The 22,357-nt window shown below is 41.2% G+C and overlaps 1 protein-coding gene across 1 annotated transcript in view; it reads left to right on the forward strand.

Annotated features, from left to right (window-relative positions):
• Positions 1-22,153, forward strand: part of LOC132833543 (NACHT, LRR and PYD domains-containing protein 3-like) — a 101,815-nt gene extending 79,662 nt beyond the window's left edge. Inside the window, exons 6-13 of the mRNA XM_060851905.1 lie at positions 11,030-12,330; positions 12,433-12,758; positions 14,548-14,634; positions 14,841-15,011; positions 15,183-15,353; positions 15,902-16,069; positions 16,316-16,391; positions 21,022-22,153. Of these exons, the coding sequence (XP_060707888.1) occupies positions 11,030-12,330; positions 12,433-12,758; positions 14,548-14,634; positions 14,841-15,011; positions 15,183-15,353; positions 15,902-16,069; positions 16,316-16,391; positions 21,022-21,162 (2,441 nt within the window). The 3' untranslated portion in view covers positions 21,163-22,153. The remainder of the gene's footprint in view (positions 1-11,029; positions 12,331-12,432; positions 12,759-14,547; positions 14,635-14,840; positions 15,012-15,182; positions 15,354-15,901; positions 16,070-16,315; positions 16,392-21,021) is intronic.
• The last annotated feature ends 204 nt before the right edge of the window (positions 22,154-22,357 follow it).

Here is a 22,357-nt window from a genome sequence, read left to right on the forward strand (position 1 = left end):
CCTTCTATGTTCTATGTTCTATGTTCTATGTTCCTCATGTTAGATGAGCTAGCAAGGATAGATCCCATGGAATACAGGGAGAACTAGGCATCTGGATACAGAACTGGCTCGAAGGTAGAAGAGAGAATGTGGAGGTCTGTGACCAGTGGTGTGCCACAAGAATCAACGCTGGGACCATTGCTTTTTGTCATATATATACAGTATAAATGATTGGTTGTGGACAAGAAGGTATAGATTGTTGGAGGAAGCCATTCAGTTCATTAATCTCAATGATGGAAGAATATTTGCCATCTTTACCTGGTCTCAGCCTACATGTGATTCCACACCCACACCAATGCAGCTGACTTGGAACTGTCAATTTGAGAGTTTCATGGCTCTGGAATAGTAAGTTTGCAGAAGACACCAAAATTTGAGGTGTAGTGGACAGCAAAGAAGGTTACCTCAGAGTACATGGGATCTTGATCAGATAGGTCAATGGACCGAGGAGTGGCAGATAGAGTTTAATAGAAATAAATGTGAGGTGCTGCATTTTGGAAAGGCAGATCGGGGCAGGACTTAATGATAAGGTCATGGGGAGTGTTGCGGAACAAAGAAATGGCATGTAGTAGGTTTTGAGTGCAGGTTCATAGTTCTTTGAAAATGGAGTCGCAGGTAGATAGGATAGTGAAGAAGGCGTTTGGTATGCTTTCCTTTATTGGATAGAGCATTGTGTATAAGGGTTGGGAGGTCATGTTCCAGGGTATTGGTTAGGCCACTTTTTAAATATTGTGTGCAATTCTGGTCTCCATCCTATCTGAAGGATATTGTGAAACTTGAAAGTGTTCAGAAAAGATTTACAAGGATGTTGCCAGGGTTGGAGGGTTTGAGTTATAGGGCGAGGCTGAATAGGCTGGGGCTGTTTTCCCTGCAGTGTTGGAGCCTGCGGGGTGATTTTATAGAGATATGTAAAATCATAAGGGGAATCCATAGGATAAAGAGACAAGATTCTGGAGTGGGGAAGTCCAGAAATAGAGGGTTTAGGTTTTGGTTGCGAGGGTAAAAATTTGCAAGCGACATAAGGAGCAACTTGTTCACATGCAGGGTGGTGCGTGTATGGAATGAGCTGCCAGAAGAAATGGTTGAGGCTGGTACAATTACAACATTTAATAGGCATCTGGATGGGTGTACGAATAGGAAGTTTTATATGGAGATGGATCAAATAATGGCAAATAGGACTAGATTAGTTTAGGATGTCAGGTTGGCATGGATGAGTTGGATCGAAGGATATGGCTACATTCGAAACAGGAACAAAAGAAAACAAAATTTAGAATAAATTAACTATTTGAAAACTCAACCAACTCAATACTGCAACTTGAGTTCCAACTCCCACAACATCCCATAAACACACCGCTTGGCAAAAGGTAAATTCAAACACAGGTTCTTACAGGCAAGAGAGATTTCAGACCTTGTTCACCCTAATCCAACACTGGCACCTCCACATCATGGCTGCCGTCGACACTTTAAAATTTACAAGAATTTGATCCCTTCGCCTTTTGAAAAATTGAGATTCAATGTCACATGCCTTTGCGAGAAAGTAGAAATTCTCCTTATCTATGTCTTAAATGGGCAATCATTCATCTTTAAAAGTGCCCAGATTCCAAATTTGCCTACAGTAGGAAACAAGCTTCCTGAAGTCAAGTGACAAGATACCTTAACACCTTTCTAGGTTTCAATCCTGTCACCTTATTCTCTATCCTGATAAAAGGGGAGCCAAAATACCTGCCCAGTCCAAATATTAGATGAGTGAAACAGTTGTGAACAGCCTCCATTCTTTATTCCATAAGTAGACCACTACTGTACAAAGTACACAAATTCCCTGTATAACTGAAAAATAGGTTTCCGACATATATGCTCCATTTCTGATTTATTGCAAGGGGAATGCATTTATTTATTCTGATTTCCCTCTGCACCTCAGAGCTCAGCAAACTGCTACCATTTAGATGCTTGGTTTTCTTATCTGCTAAAATTTTATACATTCTCACATCGTGCTGTGTTTGCCAGAACATAGGCTAAGCGAGTGGGAAATCAGTATCTGCTTGTAACGTCCCTGTGTCATCAGCAAATCCAGCAATCATATGTTCAATTCCTTCATCCTACTGATTTATACAATTTGCAAAGCACTAATCCCAATGGCAGAACACCTATTATATATTGCAACAGAGCATGTGCACCATTTGTATTGACTCTGTTACCTGTTCGTTTGTCAATTTTCTATCTGTCCCAATGTGCTATCATGTAAGGTTGAATATTTGATTTAAGTATTGTACTGCTGCAGCCAGGTCTTGTTTGCAGTTTCAGGTTATGTTGCAGTTGTGCAAACCTGTACATACCTGGCAGGATCCTGATACAGTATGAAACCCTGTAGACACCTGGCAGGAGTCTGACGCTGAAATTCTCTGCGCACACGCCAGGAATGAGAAGCGCTGTCAAACAGTGTGCAAAGCCAGCAAGATCCTGATACCCTGGGAAACCCTGTACACACTTGGCTGAATCTTAACCCACTGTGAAACACTATCTGCACCCAGCAGGACCCTGACCATTGTGAAACCCGGCAAATGAAGTTTAATATAGTTAAGTGTGAAGTCTTGCATTTTGGAAAGTCAAATCAAAGCAGGGGTTTTATGGTGAATGGTACGGCTTTAAGGAGTGTCATGGAACAGAGGGACCTTGGAGTTCAGATTCTCTGGGTCTCTGAAAGAGGAGTCACAGGTAGACAGCTGTGAAGAAGGTCTTTAGCACACTGGCCTTCATCAGTCAAGACATTGAGTCTAAAAGTTGGCAAGTTATGTTGCAGTTGCACAAGATGGTGGTGAGGCCACACTTGGAGTATTGTGTTCAGCTTTGGTCACCTTGCCATAGGAAGGATGTTATTAAACTGGAAAGAGTTTTACAAGAAAGAAGAAATTTACAAGAATGTTGCCAGGACTCAAGGGTCTGAGTTGTAGGAGAGGTTGGATAAGCTAGAATGTTTTTCTTTCGAGCATAGGAGTGTGAGGGGAGATCTTACAGAAGTGCATAAGATCATGAGAGGCATGAATAGGGTGAATGCACTCCGTCTTTTTCCCAAAAACGAGAACGAGAGTACATCAATTTAAGGTTAGAGAGGAAAGAGTAAAAGGGAACCTTAGGGGCAATGTTTTTACAGAGTGGTATGCACTTAGAATGAGCTGCCGGCAGATGTGGTTGAGACGTGTGCATTAACAACTTTTAAAAAGTATTTGGAGAAATACTTGGATAGGAAAGGACTATAAGGATATGGGTCAAGTGCAGGGAAATGGGGTTAGTGTGGATGGACATTTTAGTCAGCATGGGCCAGTTTGGGCCAAAGGGCCTTCTCCGTGCGGTAGGACTATGACTTTGTGACCCATTGTGGACAGCCGGCAAGATAATTTTGTTCATTTTGAGTCCATTTACTGAATATTATTATTAATGCTTTGCTATCTGTCAATATGAATACACATAGAGTACCTCAAACTCCCTCATTCTTCCATTTTCTTCTCTTATGGACCTTCAAATTATCCTTTTTATTTCCTTTTGACAACTGATTGAGATTTGGGTAATAGCCCTGATAATAGTCTAGTAACTTGAAACAACAGTAATTTAACAACTCTTTCTACACTGTTTCAAACCTACAGTGTGTTCTGTGTTGCAGATGAATTGGCCTCATTCTGAATCAGCATTAATTTAATGTTTGACTGCTTGTAGTCTGTTCAATCCAAGTATAAACTATCCCCCAGATGAACCATCTGGCACCACCATGTATAGACCAAGGTGTGGGCATGCTTTTCATTACTTACTTACTAGAAAGATGACTATATTACAATTGCTGGCAGTGGAAATGTGGGTTCTGTGATTATTCTAGAACTGGAGGACTATGGAGATCTTTTCAGACCGCAGGACTGGAGTAAGTTACAGAGATAGGGAGCTTAGATTACTTACAGTGGGGAAGCAAGCCCTTTGGCCCAACAAGTCCGCACCGACCCGCCGAAGCGCAACCCACCCAGACCCATTCCCCTACATTAACCCCTTCTCCTAACACTGCGGGCAATTTAGCATCACCAATTCACCTAACCTACACATTTTTTGAACTGTGGGAGGAAACCAGAGCACCCGGAGGATACCCACACAGATATGGGGAGAATGTGCCAACTCCACACAGTTAGTGGCCTGAGGCAGGAATTGAACCTGGGTCTCTGATGCTGTGAGACAGCAGTGCTAACTGTTGTGCCACTGTGCCACCCACGGCTGTCCCATGGCTACAGGTTATTTTTGAAAAATATGTACAATTTTTGAACTGAGATGTTGTCAAATCAAGAGGTAGCATTGAACAGTAAGTGCAAGTGAAATGAGTGAGCATGTGAATTAAGATGTGTGGTTACTGGTTGCTGATTGCTCCACATTTAAAGAAGGTGTGTGTTGAGATGTGGACCAGGAGAGGATTCAAGGCTCAAGATAACAAAAAGACTCTGATGGATTCATCAGCAGATAGCAGCAGTTCATCCCTGTATTACAAACATGAAGGTTAACAGCAAAGGAAATTATGTGGGTCTGAAATTTCAAGGAATAGTGGAAATGGTACTTGGAATGCAACCTACACATGCTGTCATTTTATTACTTTTCTATGACACAGATATCTGCAGTGAGCTTCCAAAACCTCATTGAACTAGCAGTAGAAATACTATCCACCCACAGGCTGCTTCTCTTCCAAACATATTATCGTATAACCTACCCAAAGTCTGTCTCAATTATATGTGTAAGGAGATACCCAAATGCTCCAAACTAAAATATTATTCCAGAAAGGAAAAAAAGATTGCAAGAGAGGAGTAAAAACATCCATGTATAAGCATTGAATTTAAGGCTATATAAGGAGAAAAACTAAAACATACGACGTTGCAAAGGGGAGCGGCACATTAGAAATTTGGGAACTTCTAAACTTGGGTTCCCTAAAACAAATAAAAAAGAGCAAAGGTAAATTATGGAAGAAAACTAAGTGCAAAATGTAAAACTGAATGGCAAAAGCTTCTTTAAGTATTTAAACAGAAGACAATAACTTAAGTGAAGAAGAAAAGTGAAGTCTGCAGAAAGTAGGAAATCGTGGACCAGTTAGCTCAATATGTGTCCATCAGAATCAACCAGGCTTTCTAAAGAGTAAATCATAATTGACTGATTTTGCGAGAGTTCCTCTAGTAAGTCTGCGTCACAGCTGGTTAGGCTGCTTAAAAAAGTGTTCAACGCACATGTCTTTATTGCTTAGTCTTTTGAGTAAAGGAGTTGGGAAAAAGTGAGGACTGCAGATGCTGGAGATTAGAGTTGAAAAGTATGGCGCTGGAAAAGATCAGCAGGTCAGACAACATCCGAGGAGCAGGAGAATTGACATTTCAGGCATCAGCCCTTCATCAGGAATGTGGGTGTTTTGGGAGCTGGAAGGGAGATGCTAGATAAATAGAAGGGTGGGGTAGGGGTGAGGTAGCTGGAAAGGTGATAGGTACATGCAGGTTGGGAGGGATGAAGGTGATAGGCCGGAGGGGAGGGAGGAGCAGATAGATGGGAAGGAAGATGGTCAGGTAGGACAGTGTGGAGTTGGAAATATTATTAAGCTAAAGAGGATTTAGAAGGGATGAACCTTCTAAATAGTGGTTAGCACTGCTGCCTCACAGCGCCTGTAGACCCGGGTTCAATTCCCGACTCAGGCGACTGACTGTGTGGAGTTTGCACGTTCTCCCCGTGTCTGCGTGGGTTTCCTCCGGGTGCTCCGGTTTCCTCCCACAGTCCAAAGATGTGCGGGTCAGGTGAATTGGCCAAGCTAAATTGTCCGTAGTGTTAGGTAAGGGGTAAATGTAGGGATATGGGTGGGTTGCGCTTCGGCGGGTCGGTGTGGACTTGTTGGGCCGAAGGGCCTGTTTCCACACTGTAAGTCTAATCTAATCTAAAAAAAAACCAGGATGTTACCAGGTATGGTAGGTTTGACTTATAAAGAGAGGCTGAGTAGGCTCAGACTTTTTTCACTGGAGTGTAAGAGGTTGAAAAGTGACCTTATGGTAGTGTATGAGATCATGAAAGCTGTATATAGGTTTTTACCTAGATAGGGACTGCAAGACGAGGGGGCATTTTTTAAGATTAGAGGAGGGAAATTTTTTTACAGTGGGTGGTTTGAGTGCGGAATGTACTTTCTTCAGAAGTGGTGGATGTGGATACAGTTGCAATGTTTCATAGACACTTAGCAAAGCACATGAATACAAAAGGTTTGGAAATAATTGGAACAGGAGCAGGCGGGTGGGACTAGTTTAGTTTGGCAGTGACTGGTTGGACCGAAGGGTCTGTTTCCATTCTGTATGACTCTATGACTCTGGATAATAAGCAAAGTGAATAATTGGGATTCTGTAGATCTAGTATTTGGACTTCCAGAAGGTATTTGATAAGGTGCCCCACAAAAGGTTTAAACACAAGGTGAAATCTCATGGGGTTAGGGCTAATTTATTAGCTTGGAAACAAGATTGGCTAATCAACAGCAAGCAGAAAGTCTAGGTAAATGGGGCTTTTTTTTCTGGTTAGCAAGACTTAACTCATGGCATACCACAGGATTTGGCCAACAGGCCCGAACTATTTACAAACTATCTTGACAACTTAGATGCAGGGATAAAAAGTAAGAAGGCTATATTTGTAGGCCACACTAAAATAGATGGGAAACTTAGAATGAAGAAAGAAGATTTTTGTGAATGGATATGGGTAAATTAAGTGAATGGACCAAACTTTGGCAGATGAAGCTGAACATGGATAAGTGTGAGGTTATCCATTTTGATCAGGAGAATAAAAAGACAGATCATTATCTAAATTGAGAGAAACTTAAGGAAAACTCTTTTATTTCTCTCTGGAGCAGTGAAGGTTGAAGGGAGACTTGATAGAAATATAGGAGAAAGTGAGGACTGAAGATGCTGGAGATCAGAGCTGAAAAATATGTTGCTGGAAAACCACAGCAGGTCAGGAAGCATCCAAAGAGCAGGAGAATCGACATTTCGGCCATGAGCCCTTCTTGATGGAAATATATTAAACCATGCAAGACGTAGATAGGCTTGGCGGTCAGAATCTTTTTCCCAGAGTTGAAATGACTATAAGTAGGGGCATGCATTTAACGTGAGGGGGGAAAGTTCAAAGGAGATGAGCGGGGCAAGATTTTTACACAGATATGTAGGTGTATGGAATGCGCTGCCTGGTGGAAGCAGATACAATAGGGGCCTTTAAGAGACTTTTAGTTAAGCACATGAATCTTGAAGGGAACGGAGGGATGTGGACCAAGGACAGGCAGATGGGATTAGTTTAATTTTGTATCATGTTCAGCACAACATTGTGCGCCAAAAGGCCCATTCCTATGCTGTAGTGTTCTATGTTCTAGTGCTTATGTAGCCCTATTCCAGGTTATTGAAGGAAGTGAGAGAGGAAATAGCTAGGACCTTAACAGATATCTTTGCAGCATGGGTGAGGTACTGGAGGACTGGAGAATTATTAATGTCCCCTTGTTTAAGAAGAGGAGCAGGCATAATCCAGGTAACTATAGACTGGTGGGCATGATATCAATGGTAGGGAAGTTGCTGGAGAAGATACTAAAGGATAGCATCTATTCCCATTTGGAAGAAAATTAACATATCAGTGATAGGCAACATGGTTTTCTGCAGGGAAGGTTGTGTCTTACCCACATAATAGAATTCTTTGAGGAACTGACAAAGTTGATTGATAAGGGAAGGGTTGTAGATGTCATGTACATGGACTTCAGTAAGGCATTTGATAAGATTCCCCATGGTAGGCTGATGAAGAAAGCAAAGTCACATGGGGTCCAAGGTGTACTAGCTAGAGTGATAAAGAATTGGTTGGGCTACAGGAGAAAAAAAGCAGTAGTGGAAGGGAGTTTCTCAAAATGGAGAACTGTGACCAGTGCAGTTCTACAGGGATCCATGTTGGGAACATTGTTAAAAATCACACAACACCAGGTTATAGTCGAACAGGTTTAATTGGAAGCACACTAACTTTCAGAGCGCCGCTCCTTCATCAGGTGGTTATGGAGGACACAATTGTAAGACACAGAATTTATAGCAACATTTCTTTAAATTCTGTCTTACAATTGTGTCCCCCACAACCACCTAATGAAGGAGCGGCACTCCAAAAGCTAGTGTTTCGCTGCTCCTTGGATCAGCCTGAACTGCTGTGCTCTTCCAGCACCACTAATCCAGAATCTGGTTTCCAGCATCTGCAGTCATTGTTTTACCTCGTGCTTCCAATTAAATCCATTTGACTATAACCTAGTGTTGTGTGATTTTTAACTTTGCACACCCCAGTCCAACATCGGCATCTCCAAATCACGGGAACATTGTTGTTTGTGATATATATAAATGATCTAGAGGAAGGTATAGGTGGTCTGATTAGTAAGTTTGCAGATGACACCTAAGATTGATGGCGAAGCAGATAGTGAAGGAGACTGTCGAGGAATACAGCAGAATATGGATAGATTGGAGATTTGAACGAAGAAATGGCAGATGAAGTTCAATCCGGGCAAATGCGAAGTGATGCATTTTGGAAGATTCAATTCAAGAGCAAACTATATAGTGAATGGAAAAGTCTTGGGAAGAATTGATGTACAGAGAGATCTGGGTGTTCAGGTCCTTTGTTCCCTGAAGGTGGCAACACAGGTTAATAGAGTGGTCAAGAAGGCATATGGCATGCTTTCCTTCATTGGACAGGGTATTGAGTGAATGATATGGCAGGTTACGTGACAGTTCGGCGCAGGCTTGGAGCGCTGAAGGGCCTGTTGCTGTGCTGTCATTTTTCTTTGTTCTTCTGGGTGTCCTCATGCATAAATCATAAGAAACTTGTATGTGGATACAGCAGATAATGAGAGAGGCAAATTGAATAGACAGGGTAGATAGATATAAGCTTTTTCCTTAGGTGAGGGATTCAATAATAAGAGATTGAGTGTTCGAGGTGAGAGGTGAAAAGTTCAAGGGGGATATATGCGGCAAGTACTTTATACAGAGGGTAATAGGTGCCTGGAACGCATTGCCAGCAGAGATAGTATTCATTTAAGGTGCGTCTGGATCGATGCATGAGTACGTGGGGATACAGATGCTTAGGAATTGGCAATATGTTTAGACAGTGGATTTAGGTCGGCTCAGGCTTGGAGGGATGAAGCACCTGCTCCTGGGCTGTAAATTTTCTTTGTTCTCTTTGTTCTTTGGAATTTTGGCATGTATTGCTAAAGGAATAAAATGTAAAAGTCAGAAAGCATTGCTGCAACTGTTTTAAGGCATAAGTGAGACCTCATCTGGAGTAGTGCATACAACTTTGGTCACTTTACATAAAGTAAAGTGCTGAAAATGTGTTGCTGGTTAAAGCACAGCAGGTTAGGCAGCATCCAAGGAACAGGAAATTCGATGTTTCGGGCCAGAGCCCTTCATCAGGAATGACGAGAGGGTGCCAGGCAGGCTCAGATAAAAGGTAGGGAGGAGGGACTTGGGGGAGGGGCGATGGAGATGTGATAGGTGGAAGGAGGTCAAGGTGAGGGTGATAGGCCGGAGAGGGGGTGGGGGCGGAGAGGTCAGGAAGAAGATTGCAGGTTAGGAGGGCGGTGCTGAGTCCAAGGGAATCGACTGAGGCAAGGTGGGGGGAGGGGAAATGAGGAAACTGGAGAAATCCGAGTTCATCCCTTGTGGCTGGAGGGTTCCCAGGCGGAAGATGAGGCGCTCTTCCTCCAACCGTCGTGTTATGATGTTCTGGCGATGGAGGAGTCCAAGGACCTGCATGTCTTCGGTGGAGTGGGAGGGAGAGTTAAAGTGTTGAGCCACGGGGTGGTTGGGTTGGTTGGTTCGGGCGTCCCAGAGGTGTTCCCTGAAGCGTTCTGCAAGTAGGTGGCCTGTTTCCCCAATATAGAGGAGGCCACATCGGGTGCAGCGGATGCAATAGATGATGTGTGTGGAGGTGCAGGTGAATTTGTGGCGGATATGGAAGGATCCCTTGGGGCCTTGGAGGGAAGTAAGGGAGGAGGTGTGGGCGCAAGTTTTGCATTTCCTGCGGTTGCAGGGGAAGGTGCCGGGAGTGGAGGTTGGGTTGGTGGGGGGTGTGGACTTGACGAGGGAGTCACTTTACTTTATGGATATATTTGACTTGGAGCACTCCAGAGAAGGTTCACCAGATGGATTTCAGATAGGTGAGGTTTGTCTTATGAAGGCAGATTGAGCAGTACAAGTATATTATCTGGAATTAGAAAACTGAGAGGAGATCTAATTGACGTGATGCTAAAAGGGATTGTCAAAATTCATTGAAAGGATGCTTCCTTGTGGGACAATCTAGAATGAGAGGTCATAGTTTTAGAATACATGTAGCGCAATTAAAACCGCAATGAGCAGTCAACATAATCGAAGACCCCTTCCAACCCAGTATTGCTCTTCCATCCTCTTCCATCAGGCAGGAGATACAAAAGTTTGAAAACACATACCAATAGATTCAAGTACAGCTTCTTCCCTGCTGTTTTCAAACTTATGAACAGACCTCTCAATATTCAAGTTAATCTTTCCTTGCACATTCTGTGCAGCTGTGACATTGTATGTCACAATGTTTCTCTGCATGTATTTATGTAAGCTATTTGTCTGGTTAGCAGGCAACACAATACTTTCCTCCATATCTTAGTATGTGATGATAGTGAATCAAATCAATTACTTCTCTCGAATGATTGAAAATCAACGGAATTCACAACCCTAGAGTGAGGTGGATGCAGGGAAGTGAATAAATTAGGAGATTAAGAAAGAAAATCATATTTGTTCAAATTTCCATGATCAGTAGAAATTTGAATCAAAACCTTTTTGCCATCACTGACTTTCAATTGAAATTTCAAAAACATTTACATTTCTAGACCCACTTGGGTTAAATCTGTGACTTAAATTTTGTAACATTTGATCATGTCATGAAATAGCATTGAGAACTACTTTTAATAACATTGCAATTATAGTTCTTCAACAGAAACACAAGGAGACGCTACGGATCCAAACAGAAATGCTGAGAGTGAACACGATCCAAATAAAAGAGAAAGTGAAGACTTTCCAGCTGGTTGATCGGTATGCTGAGCTAACGATCATTTCTACTGTTCGAGATCGAACTCTTGTAGAACATGAACTGCTGGCAAGAGGCCGAGACCATGAAGAGTGGAGAGAGAAACACCTCTGGAGAGAACTGGAAAAAATCCAAACTGATCAGTTGTTCCAGAGCAACTTTTCCCAGAAAAAGTTCACTTCTGGGAGAACGGTGGCAGTGAGTGGGGTCCCAGGGATTGGAAAAACAACAATGCTACAAAAGATTGTTTATGACTGGGCCACCGGGAAAATCTACCAACACTTTCAATTTATTTTCTATTTCAAGTTTCGAGATTTGAACACTATTAACTGTAGTATAAACCTGAAGAATCTGATACTGGAACAGTATCCTTATTTTGAGAATGTTCTGGGAAATCTTTGGAAGAATCCAGAGAATTTACTGTTTATATTTGATAGTTTGGATGAATTCAGGGAGAGGATAGATTTTTCTGACAATCTGAGGCCTCAGTCTGTATGCACAGATCCCGAATATTGGTGTGAAGTGTCTGACATTGTGTACAGTTTAATCCAACACAAGCTGCTTCCAGGGTGTTCAGTGTTGGTGACCACTCGTCCGACTGACTTAGTTTTATTGGAAAAGGCTGAAATCAGTATGTGGGCTGAAATCCTGGGATTTGCTGATGATGATCGGAAGGAATATTTCAATAAGTTTTTTGAAGATCAGACAGTGGCAGCAGCTATTTATAACCACCTGAAGGAGAACGAAATCTTGTACACCATGAGCTATAACCCTTCGTACTGCTGGATCCTCTGTCTATCACTGGGTCCCTTCCTTGCACAATGTGACAGGAAAGAACAAAAAGTTCCCAAAACCATGACCCAACTGTATTCCTACTATATTTACAACATTCTGAAACACCATTGCCGAGAGATCGAAAACCCCCGTGATGTGTTACTGAAGCTCGGTGAGATGGCCTTCAAAGGAATCTCTGAGAAAAAGATTATCTTTAGAAATGGAGAGTTAATCCAATATGATCTACAACCTTCTCAGTTCCTGTCTGGGTTCCTGATGGAACTTTTGGAGCGAGATGATTCAGTCCAGAGTGTGATTTACACATTCCCACACCTCACCATCCAAGAGTTTGTAGCTGCACTTGCACAATTCCTGACTCCAGATCCCACGGGCATTCAGAAACTCCTCAGCATTGCTTACAGTAAGGCAGATGGCCGTTATCAGATATTTCTCCGTTTTGTTATTGGTCTGACCTCCCCACAGTCAGCTTGCCCCCTGGAGGAATTTCTGGGTCCATTTCTTCATTAGACAACCTGCCGGGTGATTGACTGGGTGAAAGAGATGGCTGAAGGACAGGTTCGAAACACAAGGAGCAACTCTGGTAAAAGGGACTTTCTGAACACATTGCAGTACCTCTTTGAATCTCAGAATAAAGCATTAGTTTGGACCACAGTGAGATCCATGGAAACACTCATATTTAGTAGATTGCAACTGACACCAGTTGACTGCTTTGTTCTGTCACATGTCATTGGACTGTGTGAAACAATAAAACTTCTTGATCTCGAGAACTGTTATGTTCAGCATGAAGGACTGCAGCAACTGGCCTCAGTACTGTACAAATGCAGGGAGGTGAGGTAAGTTTTTTTTAACTCTTTCAGATAAGTTGTAGAACAATCATGTGATAGTAAAAAATGAGGTCTGCAGATGCTGGAGATCACAGCTGAAAATGTGTTGCTGGTCAAAGCACAGCAGGCCAGGCAGCATCTCAGGAATAGAGAATTCGACGTTTCGAGCATAAGCCCTTCATCGTGAACAATCATGTGATGTTCACTTTCCTTCTCTGTGGATACATTTTACTGAAAGCAGAGATAAACAGATTGTTTTACATGGGTTATATTTGTGCTCAATCAGTTTGTAACTCGGTTCAAAACTGAACATGTGAAGCTGATTTTTCAGAACAGTTAGAAAGTTTGCCCGAAAGGCAATAATCCATTAAATTAAATTGTATTAAGTACAGTTGAAAAATGGACAGGAAATTACATGGCTGAATAACAATTAATTTAAAATATATTCCACATCTCCCATTTTAAGTAGAAACAAATGGGAACATAACCTTATAAAACGGGTTGATATTTATTGCAATGTTTTTAATTGTCTTGTTGGAAGGGTGAGGACTAAAAAGAGAAAGCATTGGCCTAGTGATATTATTATTTGACTGTTAACCCAAAGGTGCAGGTAATATATGGGGGGACCCAGCTTCAAATCACACCATGGCAGATGTTGGAATTTGCATTAAATAAGTATCTGGAATTAAAGAGCTGAATGGTGACCATAAATCCATTGTTGATCGTCAGAAAACTCCATCTGGTCCACTAATGCCCTTTCGGAAAGGAGACTGCCACTCTTACCCGCTCTGCTGTACACGTGACTTCAGACCTACAGCAATGTGGGTAACTCTTAACTGCCCTCTGGGCAATAAATGATGGTCCAGCCAGTGACACCCACATTCTGTAAATGAATAAAGAACAAATATTGGGAAAATATGACACGTTTCAGCTCTAAGTCTATATAATTATTGGATTTATTTACTTTCCTAAACTAAAATACATTTGGGAATTTTAAGTATACAGGTATAATGGCTCATGATGCATTGTCCCAGAATTTCAAACATACACCAGCTAGCATCGGAGCCTCATGCATTGTGAGTATATACTGACTAGAATGGGGAAGTGAATCTGGCAATCACCCTTTATCCAGACCTGCATGTGAGATGACGATCACACAGGCAACTTCTGAAAATTTCCCAATAACTGTCAAGACAGCTGTACCCGAAATACATGTATAACCATTCTAAAGGGACAAGAATAACATTGTCCTGATGCAGTTTTGAACTTTATGGAACTGGGCACATTTAAAACACATACTGGGAAAATGAACAACCGTTGTAAGATAAAATCCTCAATAATAATCTTGAAGCAACAGTTTGCTCCATTTCTCAACGTAACACAAGCCTCAGTTATTTTAAAGGCCAAATACTTTTTATAATTAAATTCAGAGATGCTCACGTGAACCAATAAATCTACTATTTAAGGAGCAACCGACATTAAACATGTCTGTGAACAATGCAGGCATCGGTCACCAAAGCACACTGAACTCTGTCTGCTCAAGGAGATTGATCATAGGAAATCATACTGGACTGAAGGATATTAAACTGCTTCAAATGAATAGGACAATATGATGAAACACTGTCATAGATGGTGCTTGAACATTTTGAGAACTGAACAGCATAGAATAGTTTGTCATTGACATGAAAATCTGAGTATTAATTTCCTTAAGTTTGTTCAATGTTTTACAGCTGAGAGCAAAATAACATCAGAGGCAGAATTTCATTCACAGTGTTTCTTATTATTTCTTTGTGTTTAGATTGAGAAACAATGATCTGGGGAATCCAGCAGTGAAACTGTTGTCTGAAGCGCTGAGGAGCTCAGATTGTCAAATAGAAAAACTGCAGTAAGCATCAAATTGTGTATGATTTTTCCGAAGCAGGATATCTGATAATGTGCATTATCACCAGTTGGAATGTTATTAATAGTTACTGCCCATCATTCTTAACATCTGAATTCCATTCTGTCCATCTGTATTAGTATCAACAATAATGTTCACAATAAACACCAAGGACATACACTTCTGTTATTCCTATCTGTTTTGATCACTAGGTTGAATGATAATGATCTCACAGCTTCATGTGCCCAGGATCTTGCCTCAGCTCTCAGTACAAACCAGTCATTGATAAGTCTGAATCTGGGTGAAAATAAATTAGGAGATTTTGGAGTAAAACAACTGTTTGGGGTTCTGAGGAATGTGAACTGCAAACTGCAGGAACTGGTGTAAGTACCAGACAGAGAGATTGTATTTAGAATAACTGGAGGTCTAACACTAAGCATTATTATCATTATGAATCATAAAGTTTTGAGCAAACAATGGGAATTATCCTAATTTATGTTATTTGTTTCTCTCGCTCTCCATTACCCACTCTTCCCAACCCTCCATATTCCCAGGCTGCACGATAATCATCTCTCACATTCTTGTATTGAAGAACTCACCTCCGCACTCATTACAAATCAGTCATTGACTGTTCTAAACCTTGGTAACAATAAACTGGGAGATACAGGAGTGAAACTGCTAAGTGTGGCATTGAATAAACCAACATGCAAAATTCTGGAACTGGGGTAAGAACGACAATTTATTCTTGTGTTAATCTTCTCTAATGGAATCTTATTAGAGAATCCTGGCTGGATTCAATACCACTCTTGTTCCTTTTTATTGTTAGTCTAAACTACTGATCCTAAATGGTGAAGGATGGCCACATTAGGTTTTTGGCCAAGGAAAGGCTCAATTGTGATAAACAAATAGAATTGTAACTTGGTACTTAATAGTTAGTCACAAATAATGAAAATAAAAAAGAATCAGAGGTAATACGTCAGGCTATACTTCAAAGTACACCTAACTTCTACTGAAGCATTATGGCTACGGCTTAGAAACAACTAACAGCTAGATAGCTCCTCCCAGGAACAAAGTTAAAAATCTCACAACACTAGATTATAGTCCACCAGGTTTAACTGGAAGCACTAGCTCCTTCATTAGAGCACTGCTCCTTCATTAGGTGTTGTGAGCCTGGTGTTGTGATTCCATTGGTGTTATTAGATAACCATTCGGAATTTTGTCTAAGTCTTGCTATTATTCATGTTCTCTCTCTTTCTCTCCTTCTGTTGTGTAGTCTGTGGGGTGCCAGTCTCTCAGATTCTTGTACTAAAGATCTTGCGTGTGCTCTCAGTACAAACCAGACACTGACCACTCTGAAATTGGGAACGAATCTCTTCACAGACCAATCTGTCCCAGCCATCAGCCATCTCATTCTGAACTGCAGGAGTTTAGAGCGGATTGAGTGAGTCTTTATAACATTCAATGTAATGAATAACATATAAGTAGGATTCATTCCTTTCTGGACTGTATTTGTTTGTAGTTGAAAATGTGTTGCTGGTTAAAGCACAGCAGGTCAGGCAGCATCCAAGGAATAGGAAATTCGACGTTTCGGGCATAAGTTATTGTTGAAGTATTAACCCATATTTCTCTTTTCTTGACTGTTTAGGTCCCTGGTTTTAATTCCTAAAATATCTTTAATCTGTTTCAGACTGTGGGAAAACCAATTCACTCTAACTGGAAAGAGACAGCTGGAGTCAATGCGGGAATCCAGGCGCAAACTGAAGGTGGTTTTGTGAACATTTCAGTTTATAAACAACTGTGCTGTCAACAATTTCACTGTGCTAGAAGACCCATGTCCGTGTTCCTGTATCAGAACATGATGTGGTGTGTATGGATTTCAGCACAACGTTCGATAAGGTTCCCCACATTAGGCTATTGTACAAAATGCGGAGGAATGGGATTGTGGGAGATATAGCAATTTGGATCAGTAACTGGCTTGCTGAAAGAAGACAGAGGGTGGTGGTTGATGGGAAATGTTCATCCTGGAGACCAGTTACTAGTGGTATACCGCAAGGGTCAGTGTTGGGTCCACTGTTGTTCATCATTTTTATAAACTACCTGGATGAGGGTGTAAAAGGGTGGGTTAGTAAATTTGCAGGTGACACTAAGGTCGGTGGAGTTGTGGATAGTGACGAAGGATGTTGTAAGTTACAGAGAGACATAGATAAGCTACAGAGCTGGGCTGAGAGGTGGCAAATGGAGTTTAATGCGAACAAGGGTGAGGTGATTCACTTTGGTCGGAGTAATTGGAATGCAAAGTACTGGGCCAATGGTAAGATTCTTGGTAGTGTAGATGAGCACAGAGATCTCGGTGTCCAGTTACACAGATCCTTGAAAGTTGCCACCCAGGTTGACAGGGTTGTTAAGAAGGCATACAGCGTTTTAGCTTTTATTAATAGAGGGATCAAGTTCCGGAGCCATGAGGTTATGCTGCAGCTGTATAAAACTCTGTGCAGCCACTCTTGGAGTATTGTGTACAGTTCTGGTCACCGCATTATAAGAAAGATGTGAAAGCTTTGGAAAGGGTGCAGAGGAGATTTACTAGGATGTTGCCTGTTATGGAGGGAAGGTCTTACGAGGAAAGGTTGAGAGACTTGAGGCTGTTTTCGTTAGAGAGAAGAAGGTTGAGAGGTGACTTAATAGAGACATTTAAGATAATCAGAGGATTAGATAGGGTGGACGGGTAGAGCCTTTTTCCAAGTATGGTGACGGCGAGCACGAGGGGACATAGCTTTAAATTGAGGGGTGATAGATATCGGACAAATGTCAGAGGTAGTTTCTTTACTCCAAGAGTAGTAAGGATATGGAATGCTTTGCCTGCAACGGTAGTAGATTCGCCAACTTTAAGTACATTCAAGTCTTCATTGGACAAGCATATAGGCGTACATGGACTAATGTAGGATAGATGGGGTTCAGATTGGTATGACAGGTCGGCGCAACACCGAGGGCCTGTACTGTGCTGTAATGTTCGATGTTTTATGTGTTCAGTTTTGGTTGTCTTGGTATAGGAAGCATATTATTAAATTGGAAAGAGTGCAAAAGAAATTTATCAGGATTTTGCCAGGACTCCAGGGTCTGAGTTATAGGGAGAAATTAGACAAGCTAGGATTTTTTTCTTTACAACGTAGTAGGTGACTGAGGGAGGGGGCACGGGTATCTCCTGGGAATGTATAAAATCAATAGAGGCATGGATAGGATGAATGCAATCTTTTTCTCAGAGTTGGGAAATCAAAGACTTGAGGGCGTCAGTTTAAGATTAGAGAGGAAAGAATAAAAGGGAACCTGAAGGGCAGCATTTTTACAGAGAATAGTACACATATGGAAGGAGCTGTCGGAGGTGTGTACACAAACAACATTTAAAAGGCATTTGGAGAAATACATGGATAGAATAGGATTACGAGGGTATGGGCCAAGTGCAGGGAAATGGGGTTAGCATTCATGGACATTTTGGTCAGTGTGGACTTTTTCGGGCCAAAGGGCCTGTCTCCATGCTGTTGGACCCTATGACTCTAAGATAGCCGATATCCGAACTTTTTCTTACTTGAGGGGTGAATGTGATGTACTGTGTTCCAGACACAAAACTAAACAGAGTAATAGATTGTTTTACTACTAAACAGTTATTGTTTCATTATTGTAACATCCCATAAACATACCCTTGGCAAAAGGCACATTCCCAAAACACATTAGCTCCAGATGCAGTTCTCCAATCCAGGAGGAAAGAACATGAAAAGACAATTTTGAGATAAAACTCAGTGTATCAGCTAAGAGATAATCACTGCTGTCAACACTCCTGAGATTCCAACAACAACTGCTGAAAGCTAAATAAAAATCCTTGATCTGAGATACCTTGACAACACCCACTCAGCCTGCTTCTATTTTTCCAACTTTAAATAAACACCCCAAGGCCTCAAGTTGTTTATCTTCTCAAGAGACTACTCTCCACCTGTCCTCCTCCAATCCACCTTTTAAATGGAGCCAGGACAAAACATACCTCTTAAAGCCACAGGCTCATCACACTTGTGAGTCACTACCTCCAATTTTATTAAAATGCTATAAGTAAACACCAGAAATGTTTCTTTCCTATATGAAATGTGTTACATGCTTGTATTTACATATTATTTACTTTAACTTTCTCAAATTGAACTTGTTACGATGCTGGCCATAAATTCTTTAAGGGTGTTTTGTTCATTGAAACAGGTTAATTCTAGTTCTGGTTAATGCTCATCCGTGCTTGGCATTTGTCTTCATTGTGGCTTTGGATAAGTGGTTTAGTGAGAGCAAAATGTTGCAGATGCTGCAAATCTACAATAAAAAAAAATACACTGTAAACAGTCTACTCCAATTAACTGTTGCAAAAATATTTGCATCATCTCTAACTACAGGTGAGGGGTGCCTGATGACTGGAGGATGACTTACCTTGTACCTTTGTTTAAAAAAATTGTCAGGAGAAACCAGGGACCTATGGACCAGTGAGTCTGACTTCAGTTGTGGATAAATGTTTGGAGGTGATCCTAAAAGATAGGATTTATGAATATTTAGAGAGAGGCAAGAAATTATTTGGGATAGTCAGCATGGTTTTGTCTCACAAAATTGATTGAATTTTTTGAGGAAATTACCAAAAAGATTGATGGGAGAGCAGTATTTTACTTGTTTATTTGGATTTTGATCAGGCTTTTTGACAAGGTTCCGCATGATAGAATAATTAGTAAAATGAGGTAATGTGGGTTCCAGGATGACCGTGCCAATTAGATACATAATTGGTGAAAGACAGAGTAATAGTGGAGGGTTGCTTTTCAGACTGGAGGCCCATGACCAGCAGTGTCCCACAAGAATCTAGGTTCTCTTCTGTTTGACACTTATATAAATGATTTGGATGAGAAAGCATGGTTAGTAAGTTTGTGGATGACATCAAAATTAGTTATAGTCCCAACAGGTTTAATTGGAAGCACACTAGCTTTCGGAGCGTCGCTCCTTCATCAAGCGATAGTGATCACCTGATGAAGGAGCGACGCTACGAAAGCTAGTGTACTCCCAATTAAACCTGTTAGATTATAACCTGGTGTTGTGTGATTTTTAACTTTGTACACCCCAGTCCATCTCCAAATCATGACCAAAATTAGTGGCATAGTAGACAGTGAAGAAGGTGTTCAAAGATTACAGAGGGACCTCGATCAAATGGATCAATACTGAAAAAATCTGTATAGATGTGAGATATTGCATTTTGATACAACAAACAAGGCTAGGCCATGTATAATTAATTGTAGGGCCCTGGATAGTGTTGTAGAAGAGAGGGACCCCAGCGGTGCAGGTACACAATTCTTTGAAGTTTGCATCAGATACAAACAAGTTGGTCAGAAAGAGGTTTGACACATTTCACTTTATTTCTTGGTCCTTTGAGTATAGGAGTTGGGCAATCATGTTGAGGTTGTACGGGACATTGGTGAGGCCTCTTCTGAAATATTGTGTCCAGTTCTAGTCACCCAGTTACAGGAAGGATATTATCAAGCTGGACAGAGTTCAGAAGAGATTTACCAGGATGTTGCCGGATAAGGAAGGTTTGAATTATAAAGAAAGGCTGGATAGGCTGGGACTTTGCTCACTTGTTATGGATCCAGCCAGACCCTTCAAAATATTTTAAGAAGATTGCCTAGACCCTAACTTTTCTTATCTTAAAGGCAGATGTGAAGTGGATTTTCCAGGTGTGATGCAGCTGATCAGACCATTCAGATTTAAGCAAAATCAAATTTATTTAAAGACTACAATTGAAACGCAAACAAAACAAAATAGACTTAAGTATTTGAAAACATAACAGACGTAATGCAGTAACTATTATTAATTAACAGCTTCTGTACAGCAACATCCCACAAACATACCTCTTGGCAAAAAAGTAAATTCAAACACAGATTCTTACTGGCAGGAGGGAACAACATCCAAAGAGATTTCAGAAGAAGGTCAAAGGAGTTCTTCACTGAAGCTTGCAACTCCCCTCGACTTGCACATCTTGACAACTGCTACAGCTGAAACAAACTAGAAAAAACCTGAACTGGGAGAAGTGGCCACTTCCCTTTCATTGTTAATCTAGCCCCTTCCTAGATTCTTTGACAGTGCTGCATTTTTGACCCCTCTGGGGAAAAAAAGGACCAAATAACCTTTTTAAAGTAAGAACATCGTCTCACATGGGAGTATAGTAGATTCAGAGGTGACCTGATAAAAGTTCATAAAATAACAGAAGTATTTATAGAATTAATGGTAGTTGTCTTTTTCCTAAAATGGGGGATTTCAAGTCTAGGGAGCACATTTTTAAGGTGTAAGAGAGATTTAAAATAAATGACACAAGCCTTTCTTTTTACACAGAGGGTGGTTTCCATGTGGAATGAACTTCCTGAGGAAATAGTGGATACGGATGCGACTACAATGTTTCAAAGACATTTAGGTAGATATATGAATAGGACAGGTTTGGAGGGATATCGACCAGGAACAGGCAGGCTGAACTAGCTTAGGTTGGGATTATGTTCTGTTTCCATGCTGAGGGGTCTGTTTCCATGCTGGATGACTCTATAAATGCTCTCTGTTTGCCAGTTCAGTGCATGTCAATTCTCAAGTACCTCATTCACCAAATCCAACATTTCCTCCTTCCTCCTTAAATTGGAAATATACTGAAGAAAGTCCTGCTGAAAATGCACAAGGAAGGCTTTTGCCTCACACCCTTTGCAATAATCCTACCTCAGTCTATGTAGTTCCATTATAACTAATCGATAGTTCATGTACCTGTCCAATTTCCTTACAAATGTATTATGCTATATATTTCTCATAAGTTGGTAACAGGGAGAAATACACCAAGTGACATTATGTAATCTCTACTGCTTCTGAGCTCTAACCTGTAGTGTTGATGATGCTTCCTGACACTCTGTTTATCTTGTCTTTAAACTCCTGGCAATTCAATCTGACTGCTGTCCACCAACGTTGTGAGTGCAGGCCCAATCATTGAATGGGAATCAGAAAGCATCCCAATCAAATCTGGGGTCAGGCAGAGATGCCCGCTCTCTGCTGTCTTTTTTTAATGTGTCGTATAGAGCCTGTTGCGAATTGCAGCCGGAAGGATGCAAGCCTGAAAAAGGTAACTATTCCAGGCAGCAGAGACCTGCAGGTCATGAATGGTGCCACTGTTTTCTACTTGGATATGCTGTCAGTATGCAGATTCATGAACATTTGTAAGCACTTCGAACTGGCCTGGAGAACCAAGGCAGATCAAGTCAAGAGTAAGGCCATTTTCTTTGGAAACTGAGCTGACTAATCTTTTATCCACTTCATCATCAGAACAGATTACTCGAAGATGTTAGGAATAAGTTCTGAGGGGGCAGGGAATATACCAGAATTTGGAAGAGCATATCACCAAAGTGAGGCAAAACCTGGGCTTTTGGGAGCTTTTACTCCCAGGCAATGAGAAATTCTAATGATTGTTCTTTCTTTACATGCAAATATTGTACAGAACTGTCTGTGTACCTGTGTATGTATATGAAGATTTTCTTTATGAATAAAGTATATTTTTGCAATAAAAATAAAATTTTGTATCCAGTTTTAATCACTTAACCTCTCCCCTCCTCCCTGAACCAGCTGTACTGATGCAAGCCCCTGGAGCAGGCTCGGTTCCCCCAAGGGGGTGCTGGAGTGTGTGAGACCAGCAAGAGAG

The sequence above is a fragment of the Hemiscyllium ocellatum genome, chromosome 37 (assembly GCF_020745735.1).
Source record: "Hemiscyllium ocellatum isolate sHemOce1 chromosome 37, sHemOce1.pat.X.cur, whole genome shotgun sequence".
Classification (NCBI taxonomy): Eukaryota; Metazoa; Chordata; class Chondrichthyes; order Orectolobiformes; family Hemiscylliidae; genus Hemiscyllium; species Hemiscyllium ocellatum.